Consider the following 27,778-nt stretch of genomic DNA (forward strand, 5'->3'; position numbering starts at 1 on the left):
CTCAATAATACTATCAGCCTTCAGGAAAGCTACCATATAATTTATTTATTTTTCAAATACGTATTTAGATCACAAGAAAAAAATTAAAAAGTTCGAATGAATTAATGCAACGTTGCATTAACTCGACTTTCGCGCCCTCTAACGGCCGAACATTATTTCAAGCGAATTCCATAGAGGTATGTCCCTTGGAGCGCTATTTACGAATATCCTCCGCACAACTTTACTTCATTCGTAACTGCTCGCCTCTTTCCGTGACCTAGCAGAAGACTCGAATCCTTATCGTAAAACGATACTGTAAAACGCATTTCGAAGCATGAAAATGGCGGCACAGTTGAACTTTGAAATTTCGCTTAACTATGCAAAGCACAATTTAAACATACACTAGCTAAAGGATCAGCAAATTTCAACACTGAAACATATTTACAAAGGGAATGGCTGAATTGTTGTTTTGCTCACGGGATATAGGATATTCTAGGGGGCATGCTCGGAAATTCAGAGTTATCTTTCCTTGATAATAGTAGGCCTCAGACCACAATTATTTTCCTTCTTTGCTATCAACAGTGACATGCAGTCCACCATAATTAATATGGGTCGTAGGCTGTTCTCCTGTTGCATGCTGACCAACCTGCCACTTAACCGGCAAAATATGGGCCTGGATCGACCATGTCAATTTTGCTGTATCCACTGTAAACAATGGTCACCGGAAGTTACGAGCCGAAACACACTAGACAGCCTTGAATTTGGGGTCAAATCATGGAAAGCTGGTGTCAATACCATGTGTAGATTGTGGACCAAAAAAAAAATTTGCAATAAAGTACAATGTCTTACCTTTCATTTAAGCTTTCACAAGTCACCCTGAAAATATTAGCACACACAGAACAGCCCATTTAAACAAGGCACTATATTCTCCTATTTTCCTTCCGGGTCATACTTTTAAGGGGGGTAACTGTGGTCTGAGGCCAGTACTAGACGATTTTCATCTCCATGCCCGTTTGCGCTTGGACAGGGCCCAGTCGTAAACATGGCCACGAGAGGGGACATCCGGCTTGCCGGAATGACACGAGTAGTTACGAATGGGATTGAAACCAGTTCGGCACACACCGACAACTTTCGATGTACATTCCAAGACAAGTGTTATCCATTTGGAAGCTGTTCGCTTCGAAGTTTCAATTATCGAGTTTAGGCAAGTCGTAAGGGATAATAAGTCTTTTATTGCATGAACAAGAAGCAAAACTGAGTGCATATGCCCCGATATACACTAAGCGCCAAAAGAAACGTTACCCTTCTACCTTTATGAATTACTTCAAAACTATCAAAGATATGTGAGGTGGTATTAGTTTAGAAGAAAGCTTAACAACACAGCTTTATGCGAATCACGAAAAACAATTCTCAAATGCATTTATATTTGGGTGAAATGCATCTTTTTCAGAAGAGTTAAATTGTCCTATTTTAGTCCATGCCGAAATAAACCAATAACAGTGATTTAGATGTCCAAAAGAAAGGTTGAAATAAAATTCTACTTTGAGACAAAGATAAACCCCCCAGCGAGCCGTGCTTCACCCACTCCCTCTAGGGCACGGGACCGGTCTGGCACGCGACGAGAGTCGCCGGGCCAGTATAGCAAACGACGAGACTCTTTGGACAACTCACAGCTTAGTTAGCGAGGTGACCGAGGCCGGGCATCAGCAGCCGGTACCAAGCTAAGTACACATTTCGTTATAGATGGAAAACTCAATAAGACAATATCAACAATTAATGACAATGATAACGATAACAACGGTGAAAAAAGTAATTATAATACATTTCTATGTTGGAACGTAAATGGCCTTAATTCTAAATTAAATCAATTGGCTAACCTCACAGGGTTATGTCAACAATTTAATGTCATCGCTTTCGTGGAGACGTGGGCAAAGAACCCAGTAGATTTTGCTACTCTGTTTCCAGGATATATCTCCTACCAGTGTGTGCGAGAACGCATCCACTCTGTCGGACGATTCAGTGGCGGTATCGCTGTGTATGTGAGACAGTCCATCGCATCAAGATTCACCCGTATACACGGCGAGTGGTCAGACTGTATATTTTTCAGAAGCGACATTATGAACGACCTCGCCAATAAACCCACGATATTTGGGTTCGTATATGTGACTGATACACAGAACTCCGTTGATGTAGGACTTTCAGGAATCGGACTCCTTGAGAGTAGACTATATACTTTAACCCGAGAACATCCCGATGCATCGCTTGTTTTATTTGGAGATTTTAATGCCCGTATAGGCGACAAACAGTGTTATATAGAACATGACTCCACTGAGTATTTACCAATTGAAGATATAGACTATGAGAGTGATCCATTTAACATTCCTAGATCATCCAAAGATAAAATAGTCAATTCAGAGGGATTAAAACTCCTTGATATATGCCGCAATTTTAACATACATGTTTTAAATGGTAGAAACGGGAACGATAAAAATGGAGAATTTACATTCATTGGACACCAAGGAAACAGTGTTGTGGATTATTGTTTGGTTTCCTCATGTTTATATAGATATTTCGAGAACTTTGATATTCTAGCGCAATCCGAATCGGACCACTTGCCTGTAATAGTAGATATGAAAACATCACATGACATGACACGTGACAGCAATCACTCCGAGCATGCGCGTGCAGAGGTACACAACATTAAGACAGAGCTGTGGGACGCTAGCCGTAAGGGTGAGTTTATTCAATACATTTCAGATAATATTAATGAATTCAGCATAATATTTCATGATGTATTACATGACAGTGTTGAAGGTGCTATTACATCGCTGAATGACTTTATCCGTAGAGCCATGCATGCACCCAGGGAACAAACACACCGACCCACGAGAACACGTGCACACTCACGCTCACGCTCACGCGCTCGCCCACAGCACACACGTGTACAGCCCAGGTGGTTCGACCGTGAATGCGAACAGGCTAAAAGACATAAGTATGTTTTACTAAATAGATTCAGAAAATCAAATAACTCACTGCATTGTAAACATTATCTAAGGGCAAAGAAGGATTTTAAAACACTTTGTGATAGAAAGAAATCAGATTATGAAAAAAAGCATTTTAAACGAAATTGTTGATGCTGCAAAGAAACAAGACTGTCGACATTTCTGGAAATCTATAAAGAAATATTGTTTTTGTAGGGAAAATATATCTGAAAATATATCAGTTGACGAATGGTTTAACTATTTCAAAAATCTGCTCGCTGGAGATACGAACAACATTGATAATTCCTTTGGGGAACATGTTCTTAGCTATATAAGTAATCACAACTTTAATGACTGTGAGGATTGTATTACTTCTGATGAATACCTTGGTAATCGTATAACTGATAACGAGATATTGTGTGCAGTAAAAAGTCTGAAATGTGGAAAATCACCCGGGGTAGATGGTATTCAAGTTGAAGTTTTTAAAGAATGTATTTCTTTATTGCTTCCTTTTATGAATAGTCTATTTAATCGAGTTCTAGACAGCGGCGTTTTTCCAGATTCCTGGAATGTAGGATTAATTGTACCTCTGCATAAGTCGGGTGAAAGGGGTGATCCAAACAATTATAGAGGTATTGCATTATTGAATACACTAAACAAAATATTTACCACTATATTAGATAATCGCATTAAGGCTTGGATTTCCACTCGTGAACTTTTATCTGAGTGCCAAGCGGGATTTCGAGAAGAGTATTCAACTACGGACCATATATTTACTCTCAACAGTATTATCCATAAATATCTGCGGAAGAAAGGGGGGAAGTTTTATTGTCTTTTCGTAGATTTTAAGAAAGCGTTTGATTCCGTTAATAATAGGTCAAAACTGTTATATGTACTACTACAGTCAGGTATACATGGCAAACTCCAACGTCTTTTACGTAATATGTACACCAATGTGAGAGCATCTGTTAGAACCAGTAAATTTCAAATGAGTGATATATTTGATACATATGCCGGAGTGAGGCAAGGTTGCATTCTATCACCTGTACTTTTCCTGTTATATGTTGAAGAACTTGTTAAGGAAATGTTATTAAATGATACGAGAGGTGTATTTATTAACGAACATATCAGAGATCTTGCAATAATGCTATTTGCAGATGATGTCGTGATTCTTGCCGATTCTGTTGTCCAGTTACAATGCAAGATAGATACTCTAAATGAATATTGTTTGAAATGGGGTCTTCAGATAAATATTAGTAAAACTAAAGTAATGGTTTTTAAAAATGGGGGTAAAATCTCTAAAAGTGAAAAATGGTTCCTTAATGGCCAAAAATTGGAGGTGGTGTCATATTACAAATATTTAGGTATAATATTTTCGTGTAGAAATATATTCTCCAGAGCCTGTGAAACATTATCTATGCAAGCTGAACGAGCCCTACATGTCATAAAGAAATTCATATGCAAATATAAAGAATTACCGATCCATGCATCATTTAAACTGTTTGATGGAAAAATTCAACCAATTTTGTTGTACGGCTCTGAAATATGGGGCATTAACATAAACAAGAATATTGAAAAGGTACATTCAAAGTTCTGTAAGTTCTTGTTGCGTGTTGGCTACAGAACTGCGAACAAGGTTATTTTAGCTGAATGTGGACGTTTTCCACTGTTTATTAACGCCCGATGTCGGGTTATTTCATATTGGCTAAGATTGATGAGACAACCAATTTCACGATATTCAAGATGTAGTTATGAAATGCTTAAAACACTAGATGATACCGGAGATATTAATTGGGTTTCATTCGTTAGAACTATTCTTTTTAGTCATGGCTTTGGAAATGTATGGATCGCCCAAAATGTAAGTAATACACAATATTTCATCAAATTATTCAAGCAGAGATGCAAAGACATTTATCAACAGGACTGGTATAATGAAATAACGTCATCAACCTGTGTCAACTTTTATTCAGAATATAAATATTGTATTAATACAGAAATTTACCTTTCAAAGATTAAATCACCACAACTTAAGCGTACGCTTACTAAATTTAGATGTAACGCTTACAACTTCAAAGTCCAAGCGGCGCGATTTGCCAAAACTTCAAATGCAATAGATATCCAATGTCCATTCTGCAATTTATCACAAGAAGATGAGTACCATGTATTACTTGTATGCCCGAAATATTTAGAAATAAGAGAAACATATTTGCCTTATTTTTCTATAACCAACCGTCGAGACATAAATTCTGTATGCTACTTCGCACAGAAAACATTGACTTGTTGTTTAAGCTAGCCCTTGTGTTGTACCACATACTTATGTTGAGAGAAAAATGTAAATTGTGAATGGGTGTTTATGGATTTATTGATGTTCCTATAACTCGCGTATTTACAGGTTGCGCATAAATGCACTGCTATTATTGTACACATGTACTATTGGCCTCAGGGCCACATATACAAATAAATATGTCTGTCTGTCTGTCTGAAGAGAGAGAGCAGAGCCATTGGGGTGGTGCAGATGGGGCTGACATACAATGCTGTTGCCAACGCCCTCGGATGCCACCGTATCACGGTTATAAAACTTCTTCAGGGTTTCAGCAGACAGACTGAGGTCACCGCAGACAGACCAAGAAGTGGACGTCCACGCATCACACCGCCAGCTGTAGATAGGTACCTCCGTCATTAAGGAAGGAGGGTAACGTTTCCTTTGGCGTTTAGTGTATACATAATATCGGTCCAAATATTGTCGAAAATGTGTGACATTGTGCCTTTAAGGTTGCAGTTGAACAGACTAAACGTACAGCTTATACTGTACGACCGATTCACTTTATCCTTATGTATTTCAAATGGAATATATAGTTAATGATTCAAGTGTTTTCAGATCTGAACTTGAAAAACGCAGAAATTTTTTCAAAGAATGACATGGTATATTTTGTGTGGACAATGTTATGTTGCAGTGGTAGTCATTATCTAACGATGTTCCAGGTGTACTACAATGTACATGCAGATTCAGTAATTGGCAGGGTGTACTGTATTTAGACTTGTACTAGATTTGGAATGCACGACAGTTTGCTGGTCTCAGAGTATACTACCTCAGAGAGTATTGAAGAAACTTCTGTTCTTGGAGCTCTTGCCTCTCATCTCACATGGAATCTAAAGTGGTCAGTTACCCAGTTATCCTAAGACCAGTATTGGTTAGGATGATCATTACACCATGCCTAAGACTATTTTACAATTTGGAGTACTGTTGTCTGGAGATGAATATCAACAACATTGCTTCATTGCTATGACGAATAATATTACAATCATTGCCGCTTTATTTTGATATGTCACTGTAATACCTGTGTAGTGGTTTTAACTTGTTAACTTAGTTCATTTTAGAAATACACAATGACATTTTAGAAAGTGGTCAAATGTAACATATGTTATATTTGGGATTACACTTTCTCAGTAAAGTACAGAATCAAGTACTTGTGTTGTGGTGGTGGTGGGGGCGGGGTGGGGGTGGGTTTGAGTCCCATCCGGGATTCGAACATACCAACACGCACCCCCCTCCTCTCTCTCTCTCTCTCACACACACACACACACACACACTTCCATTTTTGTGGAAACCGCGGTGGCTGAGCGGTCTAGGCGCCTGACTTTGTGTGCTGGCGATTAGGTGCCTGACTCTGAGGGTGTCGGTTCGAATCCCGGATGGGACTCAACCCCCAAAAGTACTAGAATCTGTACTTTACTGAGAAAGTGTAATCCCAAATATAACATATGTTACATTTTAGAACGCACTTGTCAATTATACCACATTGATTTGTTATTTGGTAGTGCCACCCCAAGCTCGTTTGGGTGCTGATTTCCAGATAATTATTGTATTAGTTTCGGCTCAGGAATCAAGACGTAACAATTAGGATTCAAAAGGCCAACTTCGTGCAGACAAACCATTTCAGATATCAATACTCTATGCAAGCACATTTTGATTGTAACTGCATGAACAGGATATCACGTGATGAATATTGACGCCGTCTCAGCTGCTGCACAGGCTCTCTAAGCGTTGACTGTTTACAGACTTAGCGGCAACATGTCGAGTTGCAAACAACGTATAAAGGTTGATGTATCTGTAACATCTAGGTTTTGTTTGACATATTCTTTTTTTATTGATCAAGCATTCAGTACATAATTGAAACTGAAATTACAGACACGGTTATGAATGTCATTTCCGTCAGTTTCAACAGCTGGCTTGACGTGGTTATTGCTTGACATTGTAACGATGACATTTGACGAAGAGGCAGTTGTTTCACTTTCTAATGCAATACAGTCAGTGAGTGAGTTTAGTTTTACGCCGCTTTTAGCAATATTCCAGCAATATCACGGCGGGGACACCATAAATGGGCTTCACACATTGTACCCATGTGGGGAATCGAACCTGGGTCTTCGGCGTGACGAGCGAACGCTTTAACCACAAGGCTACCCCACCGCCCCTAATTCAATACAACCACGGGGAATCCATTCTCGCTTTAATTCTCTCATTTATAAATCTAGAGAAATCTGTGCTAAAAGTACACCGTCCTTTAAGCGATTCTGACCAAGCATAGGCATGTGGTTGTGTCGCTCTCAGTGATGACACCAGGTGTTCGCGAAGAGGTAAGCTTGTAATGCAAAAGCAAAACAATTGTCCATTCCGCAAAACATGGGAAAACATGGTCAGAGTGGACAATGCATCGGGCATGTTTTTCACTAATGCGCAACGGTTTACTAAGGCCTTTAATGTAGCGAACCTTCTGAGAAAAGATTTCGATTTACAAACTCAAGTATATAATTATTCAGTTTCCTAGGCATGTTCAATATTTGTGGGAAGGTATATTCAACAAATTACAAAGAGCGCTTAGAAATGCTTTTCAAAGGCACACAGTCAATTACATGTAAACACAGCTTGGTGTAAACTTATCGTTATTCAGGACATGTGTTCCGTTGGGTGAGTTACTTAAACATTTGATACTTAGGAGACGGCTGGGGCATACTTTCCAATTTCCATATTTATCTTTATATACAGAGATGATCGATCTGCATGTTGAACGTTTTACATCATTTTGTAGACGGTAGACGGCAGATAATACCAAATGCGTATGGACGTGGAGACATATATATCTTTCCACACGATCCGTTCTGTTTTAGTTGAGCGTGTACGTTAGCTACGATGAAGGTGGTCATCTGCTTAGCTTCTGTGATGCTCCTGGTTGGACTAAGTCATCAGCAATCTAAAAAAAGGTAAGTGAACCAAAGTTATGCTGTTCTTGTTGTTTTCATTACTAGAGTGAGTGAGTGAGTTTAGTTTTACGCCACACTCAGCAATATTCCAGCTATATGGCAGCGGTCTGTAAATAATCGAGTCTGGACCAGACAATCCAGTGATCAACAGCATGAGCATCGATCTGCGCAATTGGGAACCGATGACATGTGTCAACCAAGTCAGCGAGCCTGACCACCCGATCCCGTTAGTCGCCTCTTACGACAAGCATAGTCGCCTTTTGTGGCAAGCATTGGTTGCTGAAGACCTATTCTACCCCGGATCTTCACGGGTCTTTCATTACTAGAAGTGATATGATATGACAGTTCCTCTACCTCAAGTTCGATATTAGTTCAGTAAGTGTAGGAGAACTGAGTTTAGTTCGATAAAACCAGTTCGTTATATAACCGTACTTCACGGTACTATTATGATGTGTGGTGTGCCCTTATAAAGATCATTGCCCTGTTCTACAAAGCGACCGTAACGCTATGTACTTCTAAGTCAGTTGTCAAGTATGGGAGTTACGACCATCCTAGCTCTACGATCGCTTCCTCCAACGAAGGCCTGACCTGCGAGGTGCCTCTCTTACGTCATATCATTATTAGTACTATTAATACTTTTAATACTTCCTTGCCAAGACCAGGAATCGCTCTTCCAAGATGCACATGGGGCACGGAGCCCGGACAGTTGCACACAGGGGGATCAGAAGTTTAGAAAGCGCTCTTCCTTTGTACATGAGGGACAATGGACCTTTCTTTTAGTATCACACAGGGGGCCCCGGGATTCCTGCATCGGGGATTCTAGTGTGTTTCGAGAAGTCATCTTGCAGAGGTCAGATGTCCAGTCAACTATTGTCGACAATCGACAAACGAAATCGGAGACTGGTGAGTGTGTTCAGTTTTTTGTTGTTGTTGTCGAAAACACACTCTTTGTTCCAGATTGCAACCTCGAGCCAGAAACGGGGTCATGCAGGGGGTCGCTTCGTCGGTTCTACTTTCACCCTTCATGTGAAGAGTGTGACACCTTCACCTACGGTGGTTGTGGTGGTAATGCGAACAACTTCAAAAGCATCGAGGAATGTGAGAAAACCTGTTTTCCAGGTAATATAAACCGATTACATGCTATATTGCGCTACGCTTTCTTTATGTAGATTTCGTTGTGTGAAACACCAAACGGGTACATCGTGTGTTGCCTTCTTGTTGCGTTACGTAAGTGACACACACACACACACACACACACACACACACACACACACACACACACACACACACACACACACACACACACACACACACACACACACACACACACACACACACATTGCCTTACGTTCATTAACTAATGTTTAAAAGTGTGTTAAACCAAATGTCTGTTAGTGAGTGAGTGAGTTAATAGTAAAGCGCCACTTTTAGGAATACTCCAGCACTATCAGGGCGGGGTTTTGGGGTAGGTGCCTACTGGGTGGGGGTGGAGCTGGGGAAGGGGTTGGGACCACCAGAAATAAGCTTACCAAAGTGTACTCATGTGGTTTTGATGGAAATGGATGCTGGTGTTTCCATGATACCAGTCTTGAAGAGACCAATGCATAAGACTCTACATCTCCATGTCTACTTCTTACAGTCTGCAAACTTAAACCAGTAACCGGACGCTGCAGGGCGGCCTTTCGTCGGTATTTCTACGACCCTGACAGCGAAAGGTGTAAGAAGTTCATCTACGGTGGCTGCGGTGGCAACGCCAACAATTTCAAGACTAAAGCCGCGTGTGAGAAAGAATGTGTCCCAGGTATTCTATACAGACTACTTTCAACATTGCCTTTAAGATTCATGATTTACATCATGTTTAGGTGTGTGACTTCCATAATGACTACCTTATTTTGTTTTTCCTTTTTGTTGTGTTACGTGGTACAGAAGACGCACTACATTATTTTCTCTTATAATGCTGCACGGTATTTTGATATGTCAGATTACACTGTTCGTGTACTGCTACAATATCCTCTAGGTATTGCTTTATGGCGGTCGGGGACCGTGTTTATAGGGTAAGGACCTGGAACAAATTCATATAAGCTCATCTTGAGAGTGTTTTTTACCTTGTTCAGTTTGCGAACTTAAGCCTGAAGTCGGACGCTGCAGGGGGCGGAAACGGAGGTTCTTCTACGACCCTGACACCAAAAAGTGTAAGAAGTTCTTCTACGGTGGCTGCGGTGGCAACGCCAACAAATTCAAGACTAAAGCCGCGTGTGAGAAAGAATGTGTCCCAGGTAATATACATATGATATATGCTAAATTGCCTTAAATGTTCATTAAAATATGTTTGGGTGTCTGATGTACCAAATTGTCACAAACAATGATTGTCATAAACAATGATTACTTTGTACATATGTTTACAAGAGGTATGTGTGGCACAGGAGATGGTCACACTACATTATCTGTCTCTCCAACTAGTGCTGTTGGGAGGTGGGGTAGCCTAGTGGTTAACGCGTTCGCTCGTCACGCCAAGGACCCGGGTTCGATTCCCCACATGGGCACAATGTGTGAAGCCCATTTCTGGTGTCCCCCGCCGTGATATTGCTGGAATATTGCTAAAAGCGGCGTAAAATTAAACTCACTCACTCCAAGTGCTGTCAGGCGTTGTACTATGTCAGAATACACTGATCGTCTACTGCTGATAAGTGTACTAGAATGTGTTGTAGGGGGCAGGTGTCAGTGAATGTAGCATAACAACACTGAACAGATCCCTTTGAACAAATTTTGAAAGCCACCTGTTTCTATATCATTCAGTTTGCGAACTTAAACCGAAAGTCGGACGCTGCAAGGCGCGGAAACGTAGGTTCTTCTACAACTCTGATTCCCAAAAGTGTGAGGAGTTCTTCTATGGCGGCTGTGATGGCAACGCCAACAACTTCAAGTCCGTCGCTGAATGTGAGGAAACCTGCATCCCAGGTAATACACATATAATATATGCTACAGCGCGCTACGTTTACATGAAGTCATGTATGTGTATATGGTGTACCAAATGTCTATAGGTTTATACAATGTACAGATATACACGTGAAGGTCCGGGTTAGAATATTGATCTTCAGTAACCCATGCTTGTCCTAAGAGGCGACACATGTCATCGGTTCTCAATTGCGCAGATCGACGCTCATGCTGTTGATCACTTGATTGTCTGCTCCAGACTCGATTATTTACAGATCGCCGCCATATAGCTGGTCTGCGGCGTAAAACTACACTCTCTCATTCACTATTATATACATATATCAGGTATGTGTGGCACAGAAAAACTAATGTTATTGTTATGAACCAGATCACAGTTATTGTCCTCATTATTATATGATTGCAGGGTTCCATTGTGGAGGTCGGGTGACCAAGATACGAGAAATAAAAGTTCCACTAACACTATCTTATATTCCATCTGTTTCGTCTTCATTCAGTTTGCAACCTTAAACCAGAGGTCGGACGTTGCAGAGCGGCGATCCCTCGGTTTTTCTACGACCCTGACACCGACACTTGTAAGAAGTTCACCTACGGTGGCTGTGGTGGCAACGGCAACAACTTCAAGACCAAAGCCGAGTGCGAAGACAGATGCGCCTGATCTCATACTTGAATAAAGTCGTGATATCCGATTGGGCTTTCCTGTATTGTTTATCAGAGAGAGGGCGTGTAACAAACGGTCGATTTCCAAACTACCAGTTAACCAGAAATGAAATGTGAAACCAACACATAACAAAGATATGTTACCCAGATACAAACGTAGTAATTATAGCAATAGAGACAGAGATGATAATTTCACTGCAACTCTGGTCAGGTTTCCGAAATGCGTATAATACATGTAGGTAATGTACGTGAGTATGTAGTGAGTGAGTGAGTTTAGTTTTACACCGCACTCAGCAATATTTCAGTTATATGGCGGCAATCTGTAAATAATCTAGTCTAAGTAAACCTAGGCTCAGTATTATTCGTTACACTGCTTATACTGAGTCTAACAAACTCTAGTAGAAGGTCGCGTCAGCTAACCTTTTCAATTGACCAATCAGAACACAGCTTACTAAATCGCAAAAGTTGACATTCGCACATATCTTTTGAACTTTTACCTCGAAAAAAGTTTGTACCCGAACGATTCCGAATGCTATTTTCCGTACGATTGCTTCCGAGTGATGCAAATGGAGCACGCCACTACAGTGAGTAAACAGACGCTGAAAATAGCGTTTTTTGTCAATATTCAAGGATGTCAGCTTGCGGAAATATCAGTATAGCAGTGTAACGAATAATGCTGAGCTTAAGTTTACTTAGACTGTAAATAAACGAGTCTGGACCAGACAATCCAGTGATCAACAGCATTAACATCAATCTACGCTTTTCGGAAATGATGACATGTGTCAACCAAGTCAGCGAGTCTGACCACCCGATCTCGTTAGTCGCCTCTTACGACAAGCTCGGGTTACTGAAGATCAGTTCTAACCCGTATGTTGTCAGCAAGTTGACTATGAATGCTGTTGGATTACTGCGGCTGAACTAATTGCGGGATTCTGTTTATTATGGTTTCAATATGAAATCACAGTGATGCTTTGGCGTGTAAACGTAGACTCATTCACAAATATACGCTGAAGATCAAATCTAACCCGGATCTTCACGGGTGTGTAAGTATGTAACCCACTATTGTATCTATCAGTCCCACTCACAAACACGTATACACACACGCACCGACGCACACATGCGCATGTTTCTCATAGACTGAGAGTACACAGACTGGCAATAAAACGAGTAACTATACTAAGTCGTCATCAGACCACCAATGTCCCAATCCACATGGTGACAAGTAGCATATAGGGTGGGAGCGGAACCTGCTTTTGGTTGATCCCGTTGACCCGATAATGTATGCAGGATAACCCATGAACATGTTAATGTAGGCATGACGTCACAGGTCAGGAAAGGTCAATGAAAGGTGGATGTTTGAATGCGTTCATGCTTTCTTACAGAAACCCTTTTATGAGACGAGAAAACAAAAGCAAAGTATAACGAATATAGCTATGTATAGCGTACTGCCCTTAGTAGACAGACAGCACCTGTCAGCCCAGTTTGAATTGAGCGCGCTTGACAACTCACGTGAACCCGTCGTTTCAAATAGCCCGCGCTTAGCGCTAGAGTGTGTGACTTGTTTTGATGAATACAGGGAATTGTCTGTTGAAAGCTGAATACAGGGTGTGTGTTGAAAGTAGATCTACCACAACGGAGACGGGTGGTATCAACATGGTTCGGGAGTCGGAATGTACAAGTCATGCAAAGGTAGTTGAATAATTTTCATACAGAACGCGTCCTGACCCTTCTTGAAAAGTTGAACCCAATGTTTAAATGTTATCGACATATGTTATGCTAGATTTTCCGTTCATATATAATTTTATATAGTCTAACATGATGTATACAGTATGTGTGTGTGTGTGTGTATATATATATACACACACACATATATGTGTGTCATTTAGAAAACTGATTAGTCGTGTGTGTGTGTGTGTGTGTGTGTGTGTGTGTGTGTGTGTGTGTGTGTGTGTGTGTGTGTGTGTGTGTGTGTGTGTGTGTGTGTGTGTGTGTGTGTGTGTGTGTGTGTGTGTGTGTGTGTGTGTGTGTGTGTGTGTGTGTGTGTGTGTGTGTGTGTGTGTGTGTGTGTGTGTGTGTGTGTGTGTGTGTGTGTGTGTGTGTGTGTGTGTGTGTGTGTGTGTGTGTGTGTGTGTGTGTGTGTGTGTGTGTGTGTGTGTGTGTGTGTGTGCGTGTGTGTGTGTAGTGAAAGCTAAAACTGTTGTATTAAGGTCAGACATGCCTTATCACAGTTCACGAATATGTTACTATGTCCTGGAGTCGGAATGTACAGGAAAGGGAGAAAATACATCAGTTACACAAATAACAACAAAGTTGAGATTTGGTCAGATTACAGATTGGGCATCTCATTACTTACACAGTCTTACTTAAACAGTTCGGTAAAGACCTGAGTAGCTATCAAGGCTTGACGATGACTGCTATGTATTTATGTCGGCCTGAAAATGTCATCTTTCCAAACTTGATCGCATTCAATCAAAGATTTGGGAATATGCACGGTTGACTTTGTAACTACCCCAGTTACAGCTCTGGATGTGTAGAGATCACTCTATTTCTTCGTCGTGAACTCATGTCTCTCGAATTGAAAATTCTAAAACCATCTATACTTCATCTATAATTGTAAATAGTTGTGTAGAGCATGTAGTGTGCGACTGTCACGTGGCAAGGTCCCTTTTAGTTTGAGTATTCAGAAACTTGCCACTAAGCATTAAGCAATGGCTTTAGAATGCAATCCAGTTGATTACTCTGCTCCTTCAGATACTCCTTGACTGCTTCTGAAATCAGGTCTTTGTTATGATCTGAATTCAGCCATAACCAACAGAGGGGCGGTGGGGGTAGCCTACCTAGTGGTTAAAGCGTTCGCTCGTCACGCCGAAGACCCGGGTTCGATTCCCCACATGGGTACAATGTGTGAAGCCCATTTCTGGAGTCTCCCGCCGTGATATTGCTGGAATATTGCTAAAAGCGGCGTAAACCTAAACTCCCTCACTCATAAACAAAAGAATGGATTCAAGTGTTATAGAAGCTGTGTCTCAGGATTTTATAAGTCAACAGTATGCCAACTTCACACGGCCTTGGTTCGAAATACTGGGGCATATTGATTCAGACTAACTGACCATCTCTCAGTATTTGCTGGTGTACTCATAGATTTTCCTACGGGTTGTAAATGAATGTGATCAATAGGCAGTTATAGTTACTCCATGGCAGCTGTTAAGGCACCCGCATCTGGTATCAATAGTTCAAGAAGTGACATTGTTTATGAGATATTAAAGCTGGATACATTGATGAATTTATATACATGTAATGTGATACTGTGTTGGGCTGGAAGGAAATGAGACAGCAGAGTCAACTTGCAAAATCTGGCTTGCAAAATCCTGAAGAAACGCTATCGGAATTCAGAACCCAACCAAGCATATTCAGTCTAAGTAAACTTAGGCTCAGTATTATTCGTTACACTGCTATACTGAGTCTAACAAAACCTAGTAGAAGGTCGCGTCAGCTAACCTTTCGGATTGACCAATCAGAACACAGCTTACCAAATCGCGAAAGTTAACATTCGCACATACCGTTTGAACCTTTACCTAAAAAAACCCGAACGATTCCGAATGCTATTTTTCGCACGATTGCTTCCGAGGGATACACGCAATGAGTAAACAGTCGCTGAAAATAGCGTTTTTGTCAATATTCAAGGATGTCATCTTGCGAAAATATAAGCAAATACTAACCATATGTCATTAGAAACCCATAAGCGTATATACTGCAGGTCAAATATCTTTTATGCGAATTTTCGTTTGTTGATAGATCAGTGTCAGCGACCAGAGAAGAGAAAATCCAAAAACCGTTTTGTAAGTCCCGCCGAACCCTAACAAGTAGTCGTTGTCTGATTGGTTAAATCAGGGGTAATCTACAACAAGCGTCTTATAGTCTCCCTGGTTAAATCCGTTGGGCCGTCTCGCGTTTGATTGGACGGTCATAGGTCGCTCAAATGTTAGCTTAAGCGGCCTTCAACTAGGTTTTGTTAGACTCAGTATAGCAGTGTAACGAATAATACTGAGCCTAAGTTTACTTAGACTGACTGCATATTAGTAACAAGAGTTGTGGGATGCTGGGACTGATGGCTGACACATGTATTCATATAAAATCCAAACGCGAGGAGGTCATAATTACTGGATAATGTGGATTAAATGCATACAGCAATGTCACTAATACAGAGTGTGATGAAAATACTCTCGAGACAGTGAAACATTATATAATTGAATGCCCGGGTCACAATAATATCTAATTAAATTTAAGACGCGCAGTACTTGCTAAATTTATCTTAGTGCACTTTTGGTTCAAAACAGATTTTATGGATCAATTCAGCTGCAATTAGACTGCATGGTTAAAGCGATATATTTTAAAAATTGGATAAAGACATATTAAGATTTTATTCAATTTTAAACCATTTTAACGATCCCTCTTTTTTCCTGTGTTTTTTATTTAACGGGTTCTTACTTTTCATTAGTTAAATAATAATTATTTGCGGTTTTAAAATATAAACTATATCATGAAGCAGATTGAATAATCATCTCATTTGTATTGCTCACTTTGTTTTTGTTTGAAGTAATTCGACTGCAAACACAAATACCATCGGATACCACAAACATGGTGTAAAACAGGGAAACAGGTAAGATGTGAAACAGGGAATCAATTGAACCAGTTGTTCATGTTGTTTTAAACATAACTGTGTTGATAAACATTTCTTGATAATTAGCCTCTTATAAATGTTGTCGTGATATGGCAATAATATTGCTGACTTGCGTCGTCATCTCACTCACTCACTGATTACTGCACACTTTGAGGAAACATGTCTGCTTTTTCCTGTGTTCTTGTTTCTGCATCTGTGACCACGAGTTGTTTCTGGGGCTCTTCCATGTCAACTTGTTCTTGGTGTATATCCTACCCAATTCTTGAGAGCCGTACGTTTCACAGTGGACATCGGAACGAGGCTGGATATATAAGCGTGTTTGTGTGGCATTGTTTATACATGCTAATGTCGAAACAGTGCTAACCAGTAGCTATTATAAGATAACTACTAGAGTGAGTTAACTACTTTAAGCCTTCATAAGGCAGCTTTTTGATATTTGTGAAGAATTCATTTCCCTGTTTAAGGTTGCAGTTGTTTAGACTAAACCAACCCGTGAAGATCCGGGTTAGAATGTGCCTTCACTAACCCATGCTTGTCGTAAGAGGCGACTAAAGGGATTGGGTGGTCAGGCTCGCTGACTTGGTTGACACATGTCATCGGTTCCCAAATGCGCAGATCGATGTTCATGCTGTTGATCACTGGATTGACTGGTCCAGACTCGATTATTTACAGACCGCCGCCATATAGCTGGAATATTGCTGAGTGCGGCGTAAAACTCAACTCACTCACTCACTCACTCACTCAGACTAAACGTATAACTTATAATTGTACTGTACGAACGATGTACTTCTTCAATGCAACAGTGGTAGTGACGGGTGTGTGTAGATTTCAGTGCATTTATCAAGCAAAACTCTTCAGCTGGGGTTATAACCTATTTTAACTTTATAATTGATTGGGGGATATACGGTATTCTCATTTTTGTTGAGTTTGTGTTGATATAGGGATCATCTACATTTTCTAATCGAACGAACTCTTTTTTTCAGGATTCCAAAGCGCTTTATGCCACTCTTGTTCAGAAGTTGTTTGATCAAGGTTACAACATTCAAGACTTTCAAGAATTTTATGGTAGACATGTTGTGGAAATTTCCATATTGGATGCATCAGTCACATGCCCCCACTGCGGGTCAGAAAATCGATAAACTAAAGTACTGTCGGAAATGCTAGAAAAATGCTTTTCAGCCTTAATATCTTTATAAAGGTGATAAATGTTCTATGTTGTCAATATATCAACTCGCCTATAGTGTACCTAATTTTTATTTCAATCGATTTAACATTCCCATGCATTTAAAGGGCAGTTTACAGGAGAGAATTTGGTACCAAAACAGCAACTTTAGATTTTTTCAGTGTTCAACAACAGAAATCTGAAATAGTCTTTACATTTTTGCTAATAATACAGGTGGTGTAAAAATATGAATGAACGTATTTCCTAAACAAATAAATGTTGAACGTTTGTGTTACTTTATTTAATTATCGTTTCTTTATTGAAGAAATATTAATATAAATGTTAAGTCTTGATAAATAAGTTTCCCGTCATGCATGCACATCTTTATCACAGCGTCCACTATGGCCAACGATTTGCAGTCAATTGTTGCAACGGTTTATAAGTGTTTACTACTTGAAAAAGACAGAGGTAAACCTTTCATTTGTTTAGAAAGGGTTTATTACAGAACTTGTAGAGCTGTTGGTATGTCTTACCAACAAGTTTACAATATTGTAAACAAATCAGACAAGACAGGGACCGTCTCAAAAGCAAAACCGGGACGTAAAACCATCCTTGAAAACTTTGACAAGGGAGTGCTTAGACGGGCGGTCTACAAACTTTATGACAAGAAGAATATATATATTCTAAAGAAGCTACACCAGTGACTTCGTTAAATCTTTGGCCAATGTTCACAACTAGATTAAACTGACCGAATTACATCCATATTTTTGCAATGAAATATACTGTTGACATGCAAAACATTTATAAAACGTTGCACATTTCTACAATCAATCGATAAGATAACACATGTGATAGGATTCTTTCCAATGTACAGTAATTCGTATGTTTATTTCAAAACAAACACACATACACAAATGATCCCTTACATAACCAATACGTATACTATACGTACACATATTCAACATTTTGCAGAAAACATCTATTGAGATGACCCCTCGCCCGAGCGTGTGCTCAGGTGTCAATTTCACCTGTCGATACCGTGGATGCTGATGACGTAACACAGGCAATTAATGTTTGTATCAAATAACGTCCGACTACCCCTTATTTTTCTACGTTTTTTTGTATTTTCATCAGTAAAAACACACTTTAGAGCATGTCTCAAAATTTATTCCTCGGTCTACATTAGGTAGATGTTTCTTGAAGTGATATTTGTTATTTAAGTAACTGTAATACCTCTGAATTTTAAATATACGTCCAAAAGCATTTTTCTAGCATTTCCGACGGTACTTTAAGCCCTGGTTTACTATCCAGCCCCCCTACTGTTATATAGTAGGGGCCTGGATAGTAAACCAAGGCTTAGTTTATCGATTTTCTGACCCGCAGTGGGGGCCTGTGGCATCAGTGACAAAAATGGTGTCCGAAACAATTCCCTATTTTGACTTATACCATTCGTTCCCGAATTATTTCAGTTGACTAGACTTTGCATGTGTTTATGACGGGTGCTACCGGTGGGGCAGGATACTCGCACTTTTTCGCGAACACCCGGTCTCATCACTATTTCAGTTAATAATTGAAACTGTAATTATAGACTCAGTTATGAATGTTATTTCCGTCAGTCTCAACAGCTGGCTGGGCGTGGTTAGTGCTTGACGTTATGATGATGACATTTGATGTAGAGGCAGTTGTTTCACTATCATATTCAATACAACCACGGGGAATCCATTCTCGCTTTAATACTCTCATTTATAGATAGAGGGCAATCAGTACAAAAAGTGCACAGTCCTTTAAGCGATTCTGACCAAGCATAGACATGTGGTTGTGTCGCTCTCAGTGATGACACCAGGTGTTCATGGAAAGGTAAGCTTGTAATGGAGTGGAAAATTGCATCGAACAATGTCACTAATGCATAACGGTTTTCTAAGGCGTTTAGCCTTACCAGAGAAGTATATTCAATATTGTACAAAAGGAAATCTATATCTAATTTAAATTTGTTCAATATTTGTGGGATGGCCTTTTAATAACAAGTAAAAGCACTCGGCTAATTACGTGTGGAGGTGGAAGTATATAGTCTTGTTTCAGTGATAGGCCAAACAAACTGTTCTGTTTAGTTAAGCGTGTACGTCAGCCACAATGAAGGTGGTTCTCTGCCTAGCTTCTGCGATGCTCCTGGTTGGACAAAGTCATCAGGTATCTCCTCATGAAGGTGAGTGAAACAGAGTTATGGCTATTCTTATCGTTTTTATTACTGGAAATGATATGAAATATTTATAAACCTGCTTTGTACTAGATGTGTTTTTATAACTGGTAGTTTGAATTGGCAGCTGAGATTGTTAGTGGCTGTACCTTCGAAGGGGTTTGTGTGAAAGTATTGTTCTCCTGAGAGGGTAAGTAAGTCCCGAAACATTCAAAATAAATTTAAAACTTTTAAACAGATTTTTTTGTAAACGTAGTATTCCTGTGATTCTAAATTATGAGTAAATTCGACTTACAATCGTCAGCAGCTGAAGGGATGATATAAATCCAGCGAGGGTCCATGCAGGTAGTAAAAGTACTGTAAGCGTCCATGGTCCTAAATAATCCTGGTGATCTTCCTGCAGTTGCTAGTGATCCCCAACCCGTTTTTTATACTGTGTTGTCCATAACAGAGGTTTAATTTTAAAGTTCCATGCTAGTTTTAATTCTCTATCTGTGATTATCTAGTCATTTACTGTCCTTTGTCGACAGATTTTTATAATATGACTTTATCTATTATCAATATATGAATTTAGTCACGATATGGCTGAAATATCACCGGTGTGAATATAATTTTACTCACTCACTCACTTTCCTCCTGGTGATATTAGAACAGTAGACTGCGATTATATCGAACTGAAATGGAACATATATGTCAGTTCATTATAACCGTAGTCCGTTACAGGCGTTCCGATTGATATATTCAGTAAGTGCCTCGCACCAAACATTAAATCGTTACAAGTCAAAACATTGATTACACAACAGTCTCGTTTCCTGCTGACTGGGTTCCGTCCTATTGCGCAACTTAGTATAATAACCAGTCCCGAAGTTTGAGACCAGTTCATTCAACTGGATACATAAATATTAATCAGTATTATTTGATACATCTAACCACTTGTATATTGCAACACTATGCTCCTTCTTATCCTTGCAAACACGTCGTGCAGCGTGCTCTGTCGTAGAGCGTACACTGACAAACGGAAATCTGGAAATCGTGGAAATCTCAAAACGAGGCTCTGCCGCTAGAAAAGTTTGGCGGTCTAGTACGGACTTGATATTATATCAATCACATTGTGCGTTACAAAACTACACTGAATAAGCGCAAAAAACACGTAACAGGTGTAACCAGTGAGCCAGATGAATCATTGTACGACCTCATCAAACAGCTGCAGTCTGTGACGTCTTAGTAAAGGTCATGCTGCCTACACCTCGCCATAAAATATAGAAATACGATGTTATTAAAGTTTTGAATTAAAATTAACTTGTAAATACCATTTTCTAATGAAACAAGGAATTGGAATTCAGTGTAACCATAGTTGTTTGTGATGTCTCTTTTCACTTTCACACGAGAAAATTCGGATCGACTGAAAAGTAGGTCATTGTCTGAATAGGTTAATGAGACTCATGTTTCGGTTTGATTCCCCAGTTTGTTATAAGCGTGTTCTATATAAACGTAGTTCCCTGTAGTATTCAGATGTGTGGTGTGTCAAGTAATGTCCTCATCCACATCATTATTAGGGTTATGGCCCAATTCTATGTAATTCTACGTCAGTGGTAGTGTGGGAGTTTCGGTCACCTTAGCTCTCCGGTCGCTTCCTGCAACGGGAGCTGACATACATAGTGACTCTCTTAGGTCATAGTACTATAAATACTTCCAATACCTCCTTGCCAAGATCAGGAATCGCTCTTCCGAAATGCACAAGGGGCAAGGGACCTTGCACACAGAGGGATTCCAGCTTGGGGACACAAGAGTGTTTCAAGTGGCCATCTTGCAGTGGTCAAGTATTGTCGATATACGATAAAGGAAGTCAGATTAAGTGCTAAGGCTCTTGTTTCCTCCAACACACTCTTTGTTCCACTCATTTCTGGTGTCCCCCGCCGTGATACTGCTGGAATATTGCTAAAAGCGGCGTAACAGCAAACTCACTCACTCACTCACTTTGTTCCAGAATGCCATCTTGAGCCAGAACGGGGGCCATGCAAGGCGACCTTCGGTCGGTTCTTCTACGACCCTGAGAGCGAAACCTGTAAGAAGTTCACCTATGGAGGCTGCGGCGGCAACGCCAACAACTTCGAAACCATCGCTGAGTGTGAGAAGACCTGTGTCCCAGGTAATAAATACAGAATACATGCTACACTGCGTTACACAATCATTCAATTATGTTTGGGTTTGCCATATATGTAATGACTACCTTATTTAGTCCTATATAAGTGATATGTGACACAGAAGGTGGACACACTACATTATGTTTCTCATATGATGTTGCCAAGTATTGTGATATGGAAGAGTACAGTGTCCATGTACTGCTAAAATATGTTCCAGCTAGTGTGTTATGGAGGTCGAGTTACCGTCTTACGGATCCATTCAAACATATTGTGAAAGCCTTTTGTTACCTTCTTCAGTTTGCAAACTTAAACTTAAAGTCGGACGCTGCAGGGCGCATGGGCTTACCAAAGAGTACTCATGTGGTCTTGATGGAAATTGATGCTGGTGTTTCCATGATACCAATCTTGAAGAGATCAATGCATAAGACTCTACATCTCCATTTCTACTTCTTACAGTCTGCAAACTTAAACCAGTAACCGGACCCTGCAGGGCGGCCTTCCCTCGGTTCTTCTACGACCCTGACAGCGAAAGGTGTAAGACGTTCACCTACGGTGGCTGCGGCGGCAACGCCAACAAATTCATGACCAAAGCCGAGTGTGAAAATACGTGTGTCCCAGGTAATATGCACATGATATATGCTACAATGCCTTAAGTGTTCATTAAATTGTTTGGGTGTGTGATGTACCAAATTTCTGTCACAAACTAAAAAACGTTTTATTATTTCTTTGTATATTTGTTTACAAGAGGTATGTGTGGTACAGAAGAGGGTCATACTGCGTTATCTGTCTCTCCAAGTGCTGTCAGGCGTTGTGCTAAGGTAGATTACACTGATCATCTACTGCTGATATGTGCACTAGAATGTGTTGCAGAGATCAGCTGTCAGTGAATGTAGCATAACGACACTGAACAGATCCATTTGAACAACTTTTTGAAAGCTACCTGTTTCTACATTATTCAGTTTGCGAACTTAAACCGAAAGTCGGACGCTGCAGGGCGTGGACACGTAGGTTCTTTTACAACACTGATTCCCAAAAGTGTGAGGAGTTCTTCTATGGCGGCTGTGATGGCAACGCCAATAACTTCAAGACCGTCGCTGAATGTGAGGAATTCTGCAACCCAGGTACTATATACAGAATGCATGCTACAGTGCGTCTACGTGAAATCATGATCTACCAAATGTCTCTTACATATTATATACATACATCAGTCATGTGTGGCACGGAAGATGTGTCCCTTGTGATGTCTTCTCTTCATAAGCCAGATCACAGTTAATGCCCTACTCATTTGAGTGCAAGGTTCTGTTGTGGACCATGGTGACCACGGTTCCAGGACAACGAGCATTAACAGTTCTATTTACCCAAATTGTATATTCCATGTTTTGTTTGGGGGCGCAAACTTTTCCAACTTTTTAACCAGGCTGAATTTGTCTCTCCGGTGAAATTTCACCCCATCTATACATTTGTATTATTCAAAATGAACTTTCAGCCAATGATACTTAGTCTCATTGTATTTTGGTAATTCTAATGACCAATGAACATAGCTGTAGCAAATTAAGAGCCACTTGACCATGTGGGTAATTCGAAATACAATGTAATTGTCCCGCTTTACTTAATAGTGAATGCGGAATAGAGTTTCCTACAAATCTCTGATTTACGCACATGCTGTCTTTTTACTGATCAAAAACGTTTTTAAACTGACTTCAAAACATTTTTACACGTAATAGAGCACACTTGTAGTAGTTCAATGCATAACTTGAACTAGTTAAGTGCATAATTTCGAATTGCGGAATCGGAAAATCCATTCCATTTTAGTAGCACCCATTAGCTTTTCCTGGAATGTAGCGAAAGGCCGACTGTGGTTTCCTAGAATCGGTTCGAGAGCCGTGTTCAGTAACAGTACCGTGAGTGCAGAGCCCTGAGTAATACCGTCTTAGTAATCACTGTGCGAACCAACACGCTCTTATCTGTAGACGCTGGGCCGGCAGTAGCATTCGTTTCCATGGAAACGAGTAGGATTTGGAGTCAGTACAGGGATGGGTGAATTTCTTTGATGGGGTAGGATTCACATGACTTTTGCAAATATTCAAAATAAAATATGTCATTTAAAAAAATATAAAAAATATGTCATTTTTTGATGATTCGATACCATACGACATAAGATAAAAGTAATAATTATTATATATAGGAACATGTTTCCACCGTCCGTCACAAGTACCTCATTTCCAGATATGGTTAGAGATGACAAACACCTTTTGATATGAAATGTCATATACTGGAGACGAGTGTACCTTATTTGCGATGCGAGTACCGATCTCTAACAGACGGAGGTATGGTCATCGTGATGCTCTTGAAATCAGCTTCACCCGCCAAATCACCTCACGTCCTTCTCACTACATTTACTCAGGTGACTTCAACATTGCCTTTTAAAAGGCGCTTCTTGTTTCTTCTTCATCCAGTTTGCAACCTTAAACCAGAGGTCGGACGTTGCAGAGCGGCGATCCCTCGGTTTTTCTACGACCCTGACACCGACACTTGTAAAGAGTTCACCTACGGTGGCTGTGGTGGCAACGGCAACAACTTCAAGACCAAAGCCGAGTGTGAAGACACATGCTTCTGATCTCATACTTGAATAAAGTCGTGATATCCCATTGGGCTTTCCTGTATTGTTTATCAGAGAGAGGGCGTGTAACAAACGGTCGATTTCCAAACTACCAGTTAACCAGAAATGAAATGTGAAACCAACACATAACAAAGATATGTTACCCAGATACAAACGTAGTAATTATAGCAATAGAGACAGAGATGATAAACTTCACTGCTACACTGGTCAGGCTTCCGAAATGCGTATAATACATGTAGGTAATGTACGTGAGTATGTAGTGAGTGAGTGAGTTTAGTTTTACACCGCACTCAGCAATATTTCAGTTATATGGCGGCAATCTTTAAATAATCTAGTCTAAGTAAACTTAGGCTCAGTATTATTCGTTACACTGCTTATACTGAGTCTAACTAACTCTAGTAGAAGGTCGCGTCAGCTAACCTTTTCAATTGACCAATCAGAACACAGCTTACAAAATCGCAAAAGTTGACATTCGCACATATTTTTTTGAACTTTTACCTCGAAAAAGTTTGCACCCGAACGATTCCGAATGCTATTTTCCGCACGATTGCTTCCGAGTGAGGCAAATGGAGCACGCCACTACAGTGAGTAAACAGTCGCTGAAAATAGCGTTTTTGTCAATATTCAAGGATGTCAGCTTGCGGAAATATTAGCTAATGGTAGCCATGCCATCAGAAAGCCCTCAGCGTATATACTGCAGGTCAAATATCTGTGTTTTATGCGGATTTTCGTTTGTTGAGAGATCAGTGTCAGTGACCGGGGAATTTTGTAAGTCCCGCCGAACCCAAAAAAAGTAGTCGATGTCTGATTGGTTAAATCCGTTTGGCTTTATCGCATTTGATTGGACGGTCATAGGTCGCTGAAAGGTTAGCTGACGCAACTAGGGTTTGTTAGACTCAGTATAGCAGTGTAACGAATAATGCTGAGCTTAAGTTTACTTAGACTGTAAATAAACGATTCTGGACCAGACAATCCAGTGATCAACAGCATGAACATCAATCTACGCATTTGGGATATGATGACATGTGTCAACCAAGTCAGCGAGTCTGACCACCCGATCTCGTTAGTCGCCTCTTACGACAATCTCGGGTTACTGAAGATCAGTTCTAACCCGTATTTTGTCAGCAAGTTGACTATGAATGCTGTTGGATTACTGCGGCTGAACTAATTGCAGGATTCTGTTTATTATGGTTTCAAGACCGCCTCCGTGGTGTAGTGGATAGAGCATCCGCCCGGAGAGCGGAAGGTCGCGGGTTCGATCCCCGACCGCGTCCTACCAAAAGACGTTAAAATATGGTACTTGTTGGTCCCTGCCTGGCGCTCGGCATTCATGGGTACAACAAGGACTGGTCGGCTCGGAGTCAGTATAATGTGTCTGAGTGGGGTATTCATGCTTCACTGCGGCATGGTATCTCACTGGGCTAGCACTATAAAACCAGCTTCAGTCTGGGCTAGTACAAGCAGCCGCACATACACATACACGCGCATGCACGTCGTCATATGAGCGAAATATTCTCAAGTACGACGTTAAACCTAATTTCACCTCACCTCACCTATTATGGTTTCAATATGAAATCACAGTGCAGCTTTGGCGTGTAAACGTAGACTCATTCACAAATATACGCTGAAGATAAAATCTAACCCGGATCTTCACGGGTGTGTAAGTATGTAACCCACTATTGTATCTATCAGTCCCACTCACAAACACGTATACACACACGCACCGACGCACACATGCGCATGTTTCTCATAGATTGAGAGTACACAGACTGGCAATAAAACGAGTAACTATACTAAGTCGTCATCAGACCACCAATGTCCCAATCCACATGGTGACAAGTAGCAAATAGGGTGGGAGCGGAACCTGCTTTTGGTTGATCCGGGTGATCCGATAATGTATGCAGGATAACTCATGAACCTGTTAATGTAGGCATGACGTCACAGGTCAGGAAAGGTTAATGAAAGGTGGATATTTGAATGCGTTCATGCTTTCTTACAGAAACTCTTATATGAGACGAGGGAACAAAAGCAACGTATAATGAATAAAGCTATGTATAGCGCCATGCCCTGAGTAGACAGACAGCACCTGTCAGCCCAGTTTGAATTGAGCGCGCTTGACAACTCACATGAACCCGTCGTTTCAAATAGCCCGCGCTTAGCGCTAGAGCGTGTGACCTGTTTTGATGAATACAGGGAATTGTCTGGTGAAAGCTGAATACAGGGTGTGTGTTGAAAGTAGATCTACCACAACGGAGACGGGTGGTATCAACATGGTTTGGGAGTCGGAATGTACAAGTCGTGCAAATGTAGTTGAATAAATTTCATACAGAACGTGTCCTGACCCATCTTGAAAAGTTGAACCCAATGTTTAAATGTTATCGACATATGTTATGCTAGATTTTCCGTTCATATATAACTTTATATAATCTAACATGATGTATACAGCATGTGTGTGTGTATATATATAAACGGCATTCTGTTTTTATTTATCTATGCAATATTTATGACTGAACACCTGTACTACTTTGGACATTTTGTGCGTATATATATATATATATATATATATACACACACACACACGTGTGTGTCATTTAGAAAACTGATTAGTCGTGTGTGTGTGTGTGTGTGTGTGTGTGTGTGTGTGTGTGTGTGTGTGTGTGTGTGTGTGTGTGTGTGTGTGTGTGTGTGTGTGTGTGTGTGTGTGTGTGTGTGTTTTTTGTAGTGAAAGCTAAAACTGTTGTATTAAGGTCAGACATGCCTTATCACAGTTCACGAATATGTTACTATGTCCTGGAGTCGGAATGTACAGGAAAGGGAGAAAATACATCAGTTACACAAATAACAACAAAGTTGAGATTTGGTCAGATTACAGATTGGGCATCTCATTACTTACACAGTCTTACTTAAACAGTTCGGTAAAGACCTGAGTAGCTATCAAGGCTTGACGATGACTGCTATGTATTTATGACTGCCTGAAAATGTCATCTTTCCAAACTTGATCGCATTCAGTCAAAGATTTTGGGAATATGCACGGGTGACTTTGTAACTACCCCAGTTACAGCTCTGGATGTGTAGAGATCACTCTATTTCTTCGTCGTGAACTCAACTCTCTCGAATTGAAAATTCTAAAACCATCTATAATTCAT

General features: G+C 40.4%; 1 protein-coding gene across 1 annotated transcript in view; it reads left to right on the top strand.

Moving 5' to 3' along the window:
- The first annotated feature begins 2,664 nt into the window (after positions 1-2,664).
- Positions 2,665-27,778, top strand: part of LOC124275518 (papilin-like) — a 76,040-nt gene continuing 50,926 nt past the window's right edge. Inside the window, exons 1-13 of the mRNA XM_046711097.1 lie at positions 2,665-2,712; positions 8,127-8,216; positions 9,175-9,338; positions 9,859-10,020; positions 10,334-10,495; positions 11,016-11,177; positions 11,669-11,823; positions 19,291-19,312; positions 21,856-22,017; positions 22,310-22,364; positions 22,545-22,630; positions 22,972-23,133; positions 24,469-24,626. Of these exons, the coding sequence (XP_046567053.1) occupies positions 8,149-8,216; positions 9,175-9,338; positions 9,859-10,020; positions 10,334-10,495; positions 11,016-11,177; positions 11,669-11,823; positions 19,291-19,312; positions 21,856-22,017; positions 22,310-22,364; positions 22,545-22,630; positions 22,972-23,133; positions 24,469-24,626 (1,518 nt within the window). The 5' untranslated portion in view covers positions 2,665-2,712; positions 8,127-8,148. The remainder of the gene's footprint in view (positions 2,713-8,126; positions 8,217-9,174; positions 9,339-9,858; positions 10,021-10,333; positions 10,496-11,015; positions 11,178-11,668; positions 11,824-19,290; positions 19,313-21,855; positions 22,018-22,309; positions 22,365-22,544; positions 22,631-22,971; positions 23,134-24,468; positions 24,627-27,778) is intronic.

This window comes from Haliotis rubra, unplaced genomic scaffold (assembly GCF_003918875.1).
Source record: "Haliotis rubra isolate DU_JTF1 unplaced genomic scaffold, ASM391887v1 Scf20, whole genome shotgun sequence".
In the NCBI taxonomy this organism is placed as follows: domain Eukaryota; kingdom Metazoa; phylum Mollusca; class Gastropoda; order Lepetellida; family Haliotidae; genus Haliotis; species Haliotis rubra.